General features: G+C 39.4%; 1 protein-coding gene across 1 annotated transcript in view; it reads left to right on the top strand.

Moving 5' to 3' along the window:
• The window catches only part of CHD5 (chromodomain helicase DNA binding protein 5), a 568616-nt gene that overhangs the window by 118494 nt on the left and 435525 nt on the right, over nt 1-14597 (top strand). Inside the window, exons 18-19 of the mRNA XM_085624078.1 lie at nt 4342-4483; nt 8448-8579. Coding sequence (XP_085480204.1) covers nt 4342-4483; nt 8448-8579 — 274 coding nt within the window. The remainder of the gene's footprint in view (nt 1-4341; nt 4484-8447; nt 8580-14597) is intronic.

Here is a 14597-nt window from a genome sequence, read left to right as displayed (position 1 = left end):
TTCTAATAATTTAAAGTGACACAGCCTTGTAAGAAACTATGCAGATATTAAACATTCATTCTCATTACAGTTATAAGTCACTATACTTAATAGGCATCTGTAACATAAAGCTTTTATCAACCAGCATGATATATTTGTCATATTGTACTACATGATTACAAGTTCTCGCTCAGCTCTTGGGTAGATTGTTGGTGTCAATGCTGATCATTACTAATAAACTTTGATGGTGTGTTCAGCTAGCACTCAACATGTCCCTTAGTTCATCTAAATCCAGGGTTAGCTTCAGGAAACATGTCAACCCCTACTTTCCCAAAGAAAGTGGAGATACCTGATGCAGAGGATGCAAAGCTATGCCCCAGTTGCTTCCTTCAGTTTGTACTACCACCGACATTCCAAGCAGATGGTTTGCTACATGCCTAGTGGAGCAGAGCAGATGTGATATATTTTCAAAACTAACTCTTGTTTAACTTCTACTTGAAGGACATTAACTGAACACATAACTTTTATAGGTCTATTGAAACAACTAACTTTGAAACATTTTGAAAAAATAGGTGTTCCACTGACTGAAATTGGGACAACTTTAAAAACAGTCTAGGGCCCTGATTACAAGTGCCCCAGAGGGAGTTTGGGTATTCAGTGGGCATAGTACATACCAACACTGCAGGGTTGCTAAATACAGTGTATGCTAATTTTGCCATCGTAAATGAGCAATTACATTCAGAATTGATGCTTTTCACACCAAATGCCTGTGAATTTGAAGAACATTTTCCCCCAGTAAATGTTGGCAAGCTTGACTTGCTACAATTCATAAGGAGAAAATATGGATGTTGCAGTAATTACCGCAGTACTTATAATTCCATTGTGTGCAGTATAACCTGGTATGGCACATATCTGAATTTAACAGGGCACTCGTAATTGGAGCCTAAACTAAATGTAAAATTGCACCACCCAGAGAGCACTAAAATGCTAATAATGAACGTTGTAGGGGGCATATCATCCAATAATTGCCTGCACCCAAGACGTCCTCTAAACTGAAATTAGGAGGAGCATGATGAGGTTAAGTGTAAGTATATCAATGACAACGTCCTCTAGAAGGCTTATTAATGTTATTAGATTGGCACTGGGTGCATCGCGATTTAGAGAGATCTTTTTGAGGTTGTAGTTTAGAAAAATTACAATAAACTCTGTGCTTTTGCCTTATCTTTGCCGTATCTACTTGCTAAGCCTTATCAGTTGACAGGCACTGTGGTGTGACATCATGAGGACCTCGAGAAGTGCTGAACATCAGCTGGTAAATTATTATTATGTCTGTTTCATTGTTATCGAAAAGATGCCTTTACTGCCTGTTAGAATGCTCTTTCGAACAGATTTGGTTGGCTAGTAGAGCATCCAAGGCCTAGTGTATGATCTAATTAGCATTTAAGTGTCCTCATTCTACAGTATCTGCTGTATCAGACTGTCAAAACCTGTCCTTTGTTAGTGGCTCATTAATTTGGAAAGGGAGATCTACAGTCAGAGACTTTAGCTGGAGGGGAGGTGGGTGTGGATGGGGCAGATTCCTTCTCCTCTGTTCAACCCAGTCTGAGCCATTCCTGAATTGTTGATATAGCCCGCTATATTTAGCCATTGGGTAAACAGGACATATGCCTAGACAAGTTACTAGGAACGAGTCTTGTAAAGTAGATGATAGGATTGATGGGAGAGTGGACAGGGTGAGGCACTTGTGCATTAATATACTGATAGCATTATTGACTTTGTAGCTGATCAGTTGCACTACTTGTTGGGACGGTAAGTCAGTTTCAATTCTCTTAGCTTTTCCAGTTCTATCACAATTCGGATTGTTTTCTTCCATTAGAAAACTAAGTACAGTAATGAGTTTAGCCACAATAATAACCATCATATAGTTAGATAATTAATCTTTGGTATATATTATATATGGATGTACAACAGTGTAATAATATCTTAAAATGCACAAGAGTTTGCTGCTCATTTTACAAAGGTCTTGCTCTGAACCCTACCTATATCTTTTTGTAACAATGTGCTATTTACATGGTGTCTTACAGCATACCGACCAAAAAAACTGCTGTTGATCACAGACATGGCCTCAGTAGTTACAGCTAGTCTTCTTCCTCCTTCTAAGTCTTCCTTGTCTCAGTTCTTGCCATTCATGGGTGAGCAGCACCCTGGACACTACCTCTAATTTATAACATTAAATCAAAATTATTCATATTTTTAAATAGTTGAAATAATTTAACTTAATATTATTACTTACAGGGGTTTTATTTTAGGTCCCTACCTCATTACTTTCTACGAGACGGTGTTGCAGTACCAGTTGTTGACCAAGTGTGTTGCTGGACATTCTCCAGCTATGAACTGTCCTTTTCCAATGCAGTAATTTTAGAAGTACAGTTTATGAACAGAAATGAGCCTACTCTTTTGTGGGTTGGTATATGTCCCTTCCTAAACCCCTGCTTAACCATTCCTTAACCCTTTTTTCTCCTTCCTGAAACCCACCTCTTTTATAGTAAGCACGCGCCATTTTTCAACCATTCCTCCTCGTCCCTCAAACGTTTACTTCTAGGCCCTTATCACAAGTGCAGGCCTAACCAATCCCTGTGCCAACGTGTTTGAACAGAACTCAGAATCGCACATTGTGTGTTGATTTTCATACCCTCACAGCTTTCCCCTGAGAAATTCTGGATTATTAAACTGGCTGAACTTTATAAGTGCAGTTTATGAACAGAAATTAGCCTACTCTTTTGTGGGTGGGTATATGTCCCTTCCTAAACCACTGCTTAACTATTCATTAACCCTTTTTTACTCATTCCTAAAACCCACCTCTTTTATAGAACGCCCCATGTTTCAACCATACCCCCGTCCCTCAAACGTTTACTACTAAGGCCCTTATCACAAGTGCAGGCAGAATCACACATTGTCTGCTGATTCTTACACCCTTGCAGTTTTCCCCTGAGAAATTCTGGCTTACTAAACTTGCCAAACGTTATTGGGGGCGAAATGCCTGATAAAATAAAGGAGAATATGAGGAAATCTATGTGGTGTTTTAAATACTGATTCCACATGTTCTGCCTCTATTGCATGTTAAAAATTCAGAATAGGAGGTATTTATTGCATGTGGTAAATACCTTGTTCTGTGGTAATGCTATTTACCATGTATGGTAAATATCTCAACTATTCGGCTTAACTTCTAATTAGGGCTTAAGTAGTAGACTTACACGTGTGGGGATCTCCCCATCAAATGATGGGAGCGGTGGAGATTTACATTCATAGCATTTTTTAATCGCATTTTGTAGTGTTTTAGGAATACTACTGTAGTACTACTAAAAAATCTGTTAGTGAATAGGCTTCAAATGAGAATTTTTAATCTGCGATAAAGTACAAACATGCTTTTTACAAGGTTGTTACTTTTGCAGACTACAAAAAAGCAAATCAGGGACATCTAGCAATGTCATCAAAATGGGGCATATTCCTGCACAAAACACGTAAAAGTCAGGCAAGGATTAACATCTCCTCCTTAATATCCTTAATATACTTTTTTTTTTAACAACAAACTTTATTGTTTTGTACAGTGCAAGGGTCAATCAAGAAAGGCGACTTCGTAATAGTGTGAAACACATAACCTTAATGTACTTTTATGTTTCGTTTTTATTCACAAATATTTCTCAGAGATAGACCTGGAATGCTAAGTTAAGGATAGAATGTATTGTCTGTGAAGACAGCCCTTTCCCTGCACCCCATCAAACTAGGTGCTGCTCCCTTCCTACCCAAGAAGGGGAGTGGCTGGAATACTTTGAGGACTATTTCCAGGATGGCAAAAGGTCAAGATCAGTGTTCCCAAACTTCCAAAGCAAACCTCACCTTTTCGAACACCCTTCCAATCCCTTAATTATGTTTTACTACTGTGGACTTCTCCCTGCTCATACCAGAGAAATCCTTATTGGTAAATGCACTTACTCTCGACAGGAATCTTTCTGTGAATTTCCGGCAGGTGTAAATTTAAGTATTTTGATGTACACACAAATTTATGATCTTAAATATCTTTGTGAATAGGACTGGTTTTTTAAGTTACCCACAGCCTTTTGTTGTATTTCTGTGAGTTCTCATGTATAAGACATCCATACCTTAACTCTAGACAAAATCAGCCCACGATCACAGGTCTTCCTTTTCTAAAAGAAGACAGTATTTTGAGAGGACCATTCAACATGTTACACTGCAAAAAATATAATGAAATATCTTTGGAAAAGCGTTGTGCTAGGAGTACCCTACAATTTCCGCTGTCTGATGTTCTTGTTTTGCATATCTATACTTTTACCTTTCATTCAGGAAATACTACAAGTTTATATTAACTCGAAATTTTGAAGCTCTGAACTCAAAGGGTGGTGGAAACCAGGTTTCACTGCTCAATATCATGATGGATCTGAAAAAATGCTGCAATCACCCATACCTGTTTCCTGTTGCTGCAGTGGTAAGTTTGTATTTACACAGTGACGTGAGAGAATTACAATGTCATTGATGACTGATTACACCTATGTGAAGCTAAATAACTGGTGTAAAACAAAATGCATTCTTGGAATATGTTTCCTAAATATTTTAAGAAATAAAGCCCTCTGTTGAATGTAAACCATTTGGGAAATAAATGAGCTCGTTGAAATATTATTAGTTGACAAAGGGAAACCATCAGCAATCATGCAAAGGGCCTGGATTACAAAGGATTTAGTACAAACGTGAACATTTCATGCACAAAAACAACAAAATGGATCATTCAAACTTTCACATTTTTAACAACAAAATGTATCATTCATTTTTTCACATTTTGATTCCCAGAATCAGGATTATTGAATATTTTGAAGCATAAAGTGCAGTTAAGTCATCAATAAATCTGCTAGTAAATAGTTTTTCTGTAATGGTACGTGTAGGACTGTCTCTAGGAAATTAGGTAGCACGGGAAGGAACTCTACAAAATTTTCTGAGAGCACCCATAAACACATGCATTGTGCATTTAGTTTCCTAGACTGAAAATACATTTAGTAAAATGATGAAGCAATACACAAAAACAAGTAGCACAACAATTAAGAAAGCATTCATTTCCACCCTGTATATTCCCATACATTTCCTACCATGAAAGAAGTCCCAGGGATAACAGTGCGAGGAACATGAGCAGTCCTGGAATTCTGCGATTTGATAAGATTTCTAACTAGGATTTTAGTGCATCTCTGAAACTTTGGAAGTGTCTGTAAGTCATAGGCATACATCTATGATTCAAACAATTTGAACTTTTCAAGAGAAGATTTGTGAAGGGAACGAAAAGGCTTTTTTACCATAATGTCTTTCAGGCTGACAAATGGCCTATATCCATCAGGTAAATGTGAACACAAGAGGCAGAGTAAGAGAACATGAGAGCTTCTACATCACAAATCACTGAAGGCAAAATTAAAAAATTGGAAAGGATTAGAAGGAAGGCAATTAACTAATGTCATTTTCCAGTAAAAAAACGTTCAAACATGAGAATAAAACAATTGTCTAATTTCTTCAAAAATTTAACAATAACCTTTTGATGCTTGAACTCATCATGATATGGTTTAGTTGTGCCTTTTCTTTGCAGTATTTTTAATTACAAATTAAGGCAGTATTTGGTTTGGCTCATCAATTACAATAATTAAATTCATTATATGTGGTTTGCAGACCTGATATCATAGTTCATGACAATAACTAGAAATGACGTAGAACGGTAGATGAATAACTGTGAATCACTGTCATGTCTTTCTCTATGGGGTTCTGATTGAGACTGTGGGGATTGGTTATGAGAGGCTTGTGCTACTGGAGCGTTCCTTTTTTGGACGCTGCGGCAGCGTAAGCCTTTCAGTCATATTTGTGAGGTGACGCAAAGGCACTCTGCGTGGCTTTGCATGGCCTCATAGATATGGAGTAAGACAAAGCTGTGTAAGTCGCTGCCTTACTTACTCTGAATCAAGGAACCGTTCAATGGGCGTTGCAGTAGGTTTCCCCACGCTACACCCATGGATTTTGACGCTGCCCCAGATTTGCTTAATCACGTAAACCTGGAGCAGCGGCAAAACGTGCTCCTCCCCAGAGCAGGCGCAACAAGGAGAAATATTTTTATTCCTCCTTATTTTTTCCTCTTTCCATCTGGAGACAGGATTGTTTTTGTACAGGTACTTGCCCTTTCCTGCACAAAAACAATCCTGCCTGCAACGGAGGCACCCTTGCACCATGGTGTAAAGGTGCCTGCGTTGATGCTAGGCATCAAAATGTGCGCCAGTGCAGGGGGAAAGAACAGGAATGCACCGTACTTCATAAATACGGTGAATGCCTGCCCTTTCACATAGGCGCAGGGCAGCGCAGCAAGAACACTTTCTTCCCTGCGCCAATTCTCACAAATTATGGTCCCTTAGAGTGAAACTCAAGTTTCCATGATGTCAACTAAAACCCCGAGGTGAAACACATCCCTATTATTCACTGCTACTGATTTAAAATGTTATATTATTCATGTCACCCAAACCTTCCTCCACTGTTTAAATGAGCAGTGCAGGGGAGGAGGAGTCATCGGTGAGTTAAGCACAGAATTCTCTCACCTTCCTGTACCCTTCCACCTCATGTAGTAAAAACAATATTAGTTACCTAGTGCTATCCCACCCAACCCAACTACCCACAGGTCATCAATTTCCTCAGCCATCAAAATAAAACCAAATACCTGGAAATCTGCCACTCACACACCGCTGTCAGCAATCCTCCATGGATAGTGGGAGAAAGTAATTGGTGGTGTTACAGCACTACCTGCTTTCCCCTGCCTTCCCTGTGAATGTAGAGAAGGTAAGTTGGCAAAGGCGGGTGAGGTAGCAGACTGTCATTCACCATTCCATAACCTTCACTCAGGTTTCTAGTAACCCAGACCAGACATGGAAATTTGTTTATTTTCTGATAATTTCAAGCAGAAGTACTTTACAGGTTTTACATAAAAAGTATATGATGGAGCTGTACTAAATGGGGATTAAAGCGCTATTTGACAGGGATTACGTTGAGTGAGAAATTACATGAGTTTTTCATGGCTTACATGGAACATTACGTTTTAGGATCCAGTGAGTGATTATGATTCACCATAACCATGTAATCTTAGATCTATTGGGGTAGTACAGATTAGGACAACACTTGAGTTGTTTAGATGGTCTATCAACATTGATTTAAAGCGGCATATGTCTCAGCGGAGGGTTTATGGAACACCCTGGTAATGAGTCGTGGGTTGGGTGTGTGATGAAAGGATGCAGCCAGTCTTGTAAACTCATAGGTCTGGGGAAGCCAGGAGTGGTGGAAGCAAAGAACAATGAAATATGAACACAAGAATAAGACGTTTGTTTTGAGAACCCTGGAATACTGTAAATAAGTCTGCATTATATGCAGAGGAGGTTTAGGTAGATCTGGGATGGATGAATGTGGAAAAAAGTAGAAAAGACTGTGGGGCAGATTTACAAGAAACTAACGCAGCGTGGTGCTGCAAGTCATTTTGCTGTGCTGCGTTAGTTTCGAGGTACAGGGATGCGACATATTTACACAATATGCTGCATCTCTGGGCTTCCCCCTGCGCTGGTGCACAAACTGCTGCCATGCACCAGTGCAGGCACCCTTGCACCATGGTGCAAGGATGCCTGCGTCGTGGGGAGATTGTTTTTGTGCAGGAAGGGTTACTTTCCTACACAAATACAATCATTTGAGGTGATTTCCTCTTCCAATGTGTGCTGTAGAATGTAGCACACATTGAAAGAGGAAAGCAACAAGGAGAAATTAATACATTTCTCGTCGTTGCACCTCGCTACACCACCCCTAGGGTGGCATAGCATTCTGATGCATTTCCAGATTTACGATTCCTCATAAATCTGGAAATGCATCAGTGGACATGGGTGTTACGTGGGAACACCCACAGCAACACCCATGTCACACCCCTAACACGCAAAGTGTTGTATGAAAAGGGGGATATTTACAAATACAGGTGAAGTCACGCAGGGTGGCTTTACCTATGCTTGTAAATATCACTCAGCAAGTTGTGCCGCCGGTGCGTCACGCAATGTGACGCACCAGCGGCGCACGGTGCTTGTAAATCTGCCCCTGAATGTTTCTCAGGTTGTGAAAGGGGCAATCGAAGAAACATAGAAAATTAAGATGTTGGACAACATGATGTTTATTTGTTGACAATTAGAAATTAATTCATAAAGAATGGAAATGTGCATGCCTTCCCAAACGTATGTATTCTCTTCTCTCATAATAAATGTTAGGGTATGCAGATGCCACCTGATGATATCCCGTTTTATATAAAAACTCAACCATGGGAACTGTTTTGCTTAAAAGAACTAATCTCCAATTTTTTTTCAAAAAGCAACATGCATTTTCAAAGAGTTATTTATATGTTTTTTTCATAGGAAGCTCCGGTTTTGCCAAATGGATCTTATGATGGGAGTTCACTGGTTAAGTCCTCTGGAAAATTGCTGCTGTTACAAAAGATGCTCAAAAAACTAAAAGATGGTGGACATCGAGTTTTGATCTTCTCCCAGGTAACAGGAATAGTGTCAAACCTTCTTAATAAGTGATTTTCTCCTTAATATACAAGTAGATATTGTGCACACAAATACAGAATTACATGCCACGAATAACACAAACTGTTAGACTCATGCTTGCATGTTAAATAGACATATTGATACTGTTACCACAGTATTCTTAAAGCAGGCATATAGTAACAGGAGCTGAATTACAGGCTCTGTGCTAATGTTTGTTAATCGCATGTAATTGATGTTATGACTCCAGTACCCTGTATATTGATCAAAGCACAGCCCTATTTTGTGCAACAAAAACCTCTGTACTGCGGCAACCTAAAACTGAAATCAAACTGCTCAGGTTTGCAATTTATAAACAATTTGCACTTTGACATTTATTAGTTGAAATACGAATTGTAAAAATAGTCGCCATTCTGCATGAAAATTGCAAATTGTGGTCCAGATTTACTTAAAAAACATGCAACCAAAATTGCAGTGATGCATTGCGGGAAAGGGGTAAAAGAAAGTAGTGCCATATCTACTAATGGTGCTGTTACTTTCATGCCCTGCTCTGGTGAACCTTTCCCTACCTTGTGCAATGCAGGGACCATTACACCACAGTGTGCACAATGTCTAGCATAGGTTTTGTACTGGAAGGGTATCCAAAGGTGCACAGCCTTGATAAATCTGGTACTATATGCTTAAATCACCTGTTTTATGAATTCAACTACAACAGTTTAACTCAGCTCTTAATAGCAACTGTTAAGACATTTTTGGTGCTCAGATTATGCCTGTTCTGCATAGCCTAGGCACATTTTGCATACCATTGTAATACTGTGCAAAAATGGCTTGAAATTAATATGCATGCTGTGCACAAATGTTTCCACACACCATGTAATCTGTCTTTGTATAGTTTCTTCCTTGTGGAGCATGAATTGAGCACAGATATGCTTGTCTGAAGATAGGTTTCCCACTTCACTCTATATCATCACACACATTGTTTCCAGACCTGAATGTTCATTTAACAACCTAATGCATTCTGGCAGTTGTAATCTGAGTTTACTTACATTTAACTACTTAGACTAACAGGCCTAAAATGCAATGATTAACGCATTAAAAGTTAAAGAGTGGACACAGTGGCCATGATGACATCGAGTGAGGTGGTCATTCTATCTGCAGATATATGCATACCAATGGAAGTTCACAAGTTCTAATCCCAGTTCAACTTTCATACTGTCAATGTCAACAAAATATGTACATTTGTATTAAGTAACGTTATTTTTTTATTAGCATCAAAAGAGACAGCTCAGTTTGTTGTATTTCCAACACTAGTATAGTAGGTTTGGTTGGTGTCCTGCTTCGTGTTATCACTTCATTATTTTACGCCTTCTTCCACTTTTCTTTTATTCATCATTTCCCTTCCTTTCTGTTCTCTTCCTATTTTTATTCTTTTCCTTTACATGTTTATTTACATTTTGGTGGAATACAACCTAGACATGTTATATGAAAAGTATTTAAAGCCTCTGCTAAGGTTTGCTAATGAAGAATATTTTGTATTTGATGAGCGTTAGGAGTATTTCAAAAAGATAGACTGCACTGCAATCATACATGGTATGTGATGTTAGGATATTTGTAATAGACCGTGAAGTATGGATGGTTGTCTCTGAGATTGGAGACAAATACAACAGATTTTCAGCTGAAGCAAATATGAACCGGGCTGAGGGTAGGGAGCTTATGGAGAGTAGCTATCGATGTGGAGGTGGTGAGGTTTGAGGTTATTTCCAATGCAGCTCCTTTGATGAAACAGAAATGTCATTTTAGAGGACGTTCCCAAGCTGGAGCATAATATGTAAAAGTACCTAAAATGAGAGGCACCCCAGAAGGCTTAGCAATACCCAGGAAGTGTTGATTGGCACAGTGGAGTGCACCGAGAGGAGCCTCTCAGCAAGGTAAGACTGCTATGCTGTGAATTGTTTTGAAAAGGGAAGAATTTGTATTACACTCTTGCTATGGCAGGTAGCCACTCTACCTGTTGTATTTGAAAGGAGGCAGGGTAGGTACATGGTAGATTAAAGGGATATGTCTGGCAAATGTTACAACATTGACAAAGGAGCAAGAAGGCATACAGTGGGAGTCTAAGTAAAAAAGTGTTACAATCACCTACTGTTGCTATGGTGCTTAGGAGCATTTGTGGTGGCTTGACATGGGAGAAGGGGTGAATTGTTTGGATATTGAGCAGTGGGACTATAGCTTCCATGACTGTGCTAGACATGAATGACCTGAAAATCATGCTACAATTGTAGCATGAGAGATGCTGAGCTTTTGATGGATGTGTTATGGATTGAGGGTGTCAGAGAAATAGGATGGGGCGGGCCGCATGGTTGAAGCAGAATTTGCAGAGAAGTAGAGGACTTCATGATTTTAGTAATTGGGTTTGGGTATCAGAGGCACCCCACCTGTGAATAATGGCTTTGAGACAGTCAATGATCAAGGGCAGGATATGAGGGATAAGTGTGCAAAGACAGGAAATGATTAGACAGTAGAGAAATTAAAGGGGTGCCAAAGGAATAGATGGTGTTTCAAAGGGAAGTGATATAGAGGGAAAAAAGTAGAGGAACAATGCTGACGTGATAGGGATGATAAGCGAAGAGAGTGGTCGACTGGAGAGTTGAAAGAGTAATTAGCATAGAAGTGTATTCAATGGTGCTGAAAGCTGTGGAAATGTCTTGGAGGCCAAGGAGTTATTAATGTTATACCTGTGAGAGAAAACAGTCTGCATGGAGTCATGTGTGCAAAAACATGATTAAATATTCAGTTGAGCAGCACAGGATCAATACTCAAAGCTTCAGTTTATTGAGTAAGTCAGTCTTATTCCTTGAAATGCAGTAGTAATTCTAAAACAAAACTACTCATAGAAAACAGTGTGTTTATTAGGCTCTACATTTTCACTTAATTTAGAAATAGCAATGTGAGTTGTGAAACTAGACAGTAGTTTCAAGGGGTTGGATGTAGAATTTTGTGGATGCATTATGACAAGTGATGACTTCAAGCATTTAGTATAGGTGCCAGATGAGAGGAGAGGGTTAAATAGTCTAGCAAGGCTTTGAATATTTGCAGAGAAAGAAGAGTTTAGGTGCGACCCACTAGATTATCACATTTAAGGATGTGGAGAATCTCAAGAGGGATACATGGATAAAGGAAGAAATCTGAGGACAGGCACTTGGATGAGGAAGTGAGAGGATGGATGCAGTGAAGAAAATGACATGGCTGATTTTGGCTATGGTGAAATGTGAGCCATGGGGAATAACATAGGTTGTTAGTAGAGCCAGACAATCTCTGGAGATGCAGTTGGAGATAAGTAATAACTATGTTGTAGAAAGAAGACTGCATCATTGGTATGAGAATTAAAGTCATTTAGATATTTCTCACAAACTTTTACATGATCATGGAATCAAGTATTCTGGTATTTGCTTTGGTAGGTCTGTATAGTTATCATGATGGAATGAATGCAAGAAATATTCTAGGTCGACTCAGTCTTTAAAAGGTCCATGCCATTATCAGAGACTGATGTATTGTACCACTAAGAATCCATTCCATCAGAAACTCAATCTACTCTGTAAATGTGTTAGCTGTTTACCATGATCTTTAGCTTCTCATCTGATGTTTCAGCCAATTGCAAAAGCAGGGACTTTTGTCAAAATTGAGCGTAGACATTCATTAACACAGCAGTCTTGTTCTCCCAACTAGTTGTCGGGAATATTTTCATCAACAATGTGTTGATAAAGAGAGTCCTAAAGCAAGTCTGTCAATTACAATTTCTGTGGCAATCTGAAAAGAATGATTGGCCTCTTCATAAGACCCCATCCCTACTATTGTATTGTTTTTTTATAGTGGGCCAGTTATGTTTAGAATAATTATGCAATTACCATCAATTCTCATTTATTCAATACAATCTTTAGAAGAAAATAATAATAAATCAGCGAACTAGAATTGGCACTTATTCTGCTGCTATCGCATTTCCAGCTTAAGATGAGTTTGTGTCTATCTGTTTCAAACTTCAGGACTGATCTAACTTCTCTGTTGTATTATCTGTTCACCTACTATAACTGCAGATTATATGATAGTAAACTTGGATTGTGGTGTTGACCTGTGTATTTGTGTTCAAATCTCAGTGTACAACATAGCAAAGTGCACCAAGGCATACTCCACCTGCACATATATATTCATGTTTTAATTTTCTGTTGCTAAGGTGTCATTGTAGTTACACCACACTTTCAGCATAATTCTACTTTAGACAGAATAGATGCAGATAGCTTATGTCTGCATACCTAGTAAACAAAAGTGTGTACAAATCTATGCATTGCAATAGAATCCTTTTCCTCCTTTTTGTCCTTAGTTTGACATAAGCTAATTTGACACTTGCCCTTCACATGGGTCAAATATAAAAATGTATTTTGCAAAGCTCCTTGAAGTACTGTATCTAAGGGCAGCAAGTGTCTACCAACTTTTTATTCTAAGACAACTCCAGTTCAAGAACGTCGCTTGGAGATGGAATCTTAAACTGGTTTAGTGAGAACTGTGTTTAGGAAAAAGTGATTGAAAAGTCATGAAGAAGATTAATCAGCGCCGTCTTAACGCATGGGCAGTTTCCCAGTGGCCCCACGAGCATAGGGGCCCCATGCAGACAAGAATTTAACACGAATTTTCCGTTAAGCATTTTTATTCCTGTCAGTGGTTGTGTAGGCAGGGCCCAGTGCACTGTTTTGCCCAGGGGCCAGTTATGCTGATAAGACGGCCCTGAGACTAATGGGGTAGTTTCAGGAGCTCTGTTTTAAATTGGTGTGGCTCCTGCATCCTCATGTCCGCAGTTATATCTTCATAGTTAGAGGTGGGTAAACTACCAGGTTTCTGACAGTGGTACCTCAGGTGACTCTACCATCAGAAACCTTGACTTTGAGGTCTATCTGATTCAGTGCCGCTGGGTCACAGTGGCAGATCCCCTTCCCTAATTAGGGTTGAACATCCACCACTGAAATTTCCTGCCTGGGACTACAATGCAAGAAACATTTTTCTAAAGTGCATCGAGAGAAAACTTCTTGCATTTCAGGGATATTTATTTTTTCATTTTCAGAAACAAACCCGCTTTGTTGAGTCAACCTCAACAACATGGCAGCATGAATAGCAATCTTTGCTAAGCGTTAAACTGTTGCCATCTGTGGGTCTCTGCTGGGTCAGTAGAGGTGAGGATCTCCGTGATCTGGCAGGCTGGAGGGTAACGCTCCAGCCTCTGGATGTGCTGACATTGGGTGCAACAAACTCCTGGGGCTAGTTGATGCACAGCATGCTAAAAAAAAATTCCTGGGCTTTTTTAGTAATCAATTCAGAGTTCGGGAGCACAGAATGGGAATACACAATTGATAGTCTTTTCTACCACGAAAACCATACAGTGTTCCACTTTTCCCACTGTGTGGATCATGCAAATTCTTCAATTTGTGTGGAGAAACCCTAGAAAATGAATGCAGTTTACAACCGACTTGCAATTTAAAGCTGTGCACAAACAACGTTTGAGCAAGATTGTGGATTAAGCAAGGCACTCTACATAAGGCCACAAGTGTGACCTGAGCAACATGAACAATTCACACTTTAAAAGAAGCCCTTATCTGTAATTTCACCCTATGTCCAAGCCCTTGTGTAGGCCAGCATGCAAGCGCCATCTTCTTCTGACAGATCCTGTTGTAACAACCAGAGGATCCTGCCATTTGCGTGGACCTTCGGCCTCTCCAACAGGAGCGTGTTCTTAATCTTCAAATTTTGTAACTGAGTACACCTCCACCCTCATCCAACACCTCACCATTCATCGCCTCCCCCTGATTCTGATTAAGAAAGACTTCCACAGAAGCTTAGACTTTTATGAACACTTTTCTACTGCAACAAATCTGAACGGTCCCTACAAAACCTTTTGTTTGTTGACTCCCTATCTAAAACACTATTGAGTGGCGAACTCTACTGGGGTATTGCTTATTTTTTACCTCAATTATT

The sequence above is a fragment of the Triturus cristatus genome, chromosome 1_2 (genome assembly GCF_964204655.1).
Source record: "Triturus cristatus chromosome 1_2, aTriCri1.1, whole genome shotgun sequence".
In the NCBI taxonomy this organism is placed as follows: domain Eukaryota; kingdom Metazoa; phylum Chordata; class Amphibia; order Caudata; family Salamandridae; genus Triturus; species Triturus cristatus.
The sequence above is the reverse complement of the archived record's forward strand: the minus strand, read 5'-3'. Positions and strand labels throughout refer to the sequence as shown.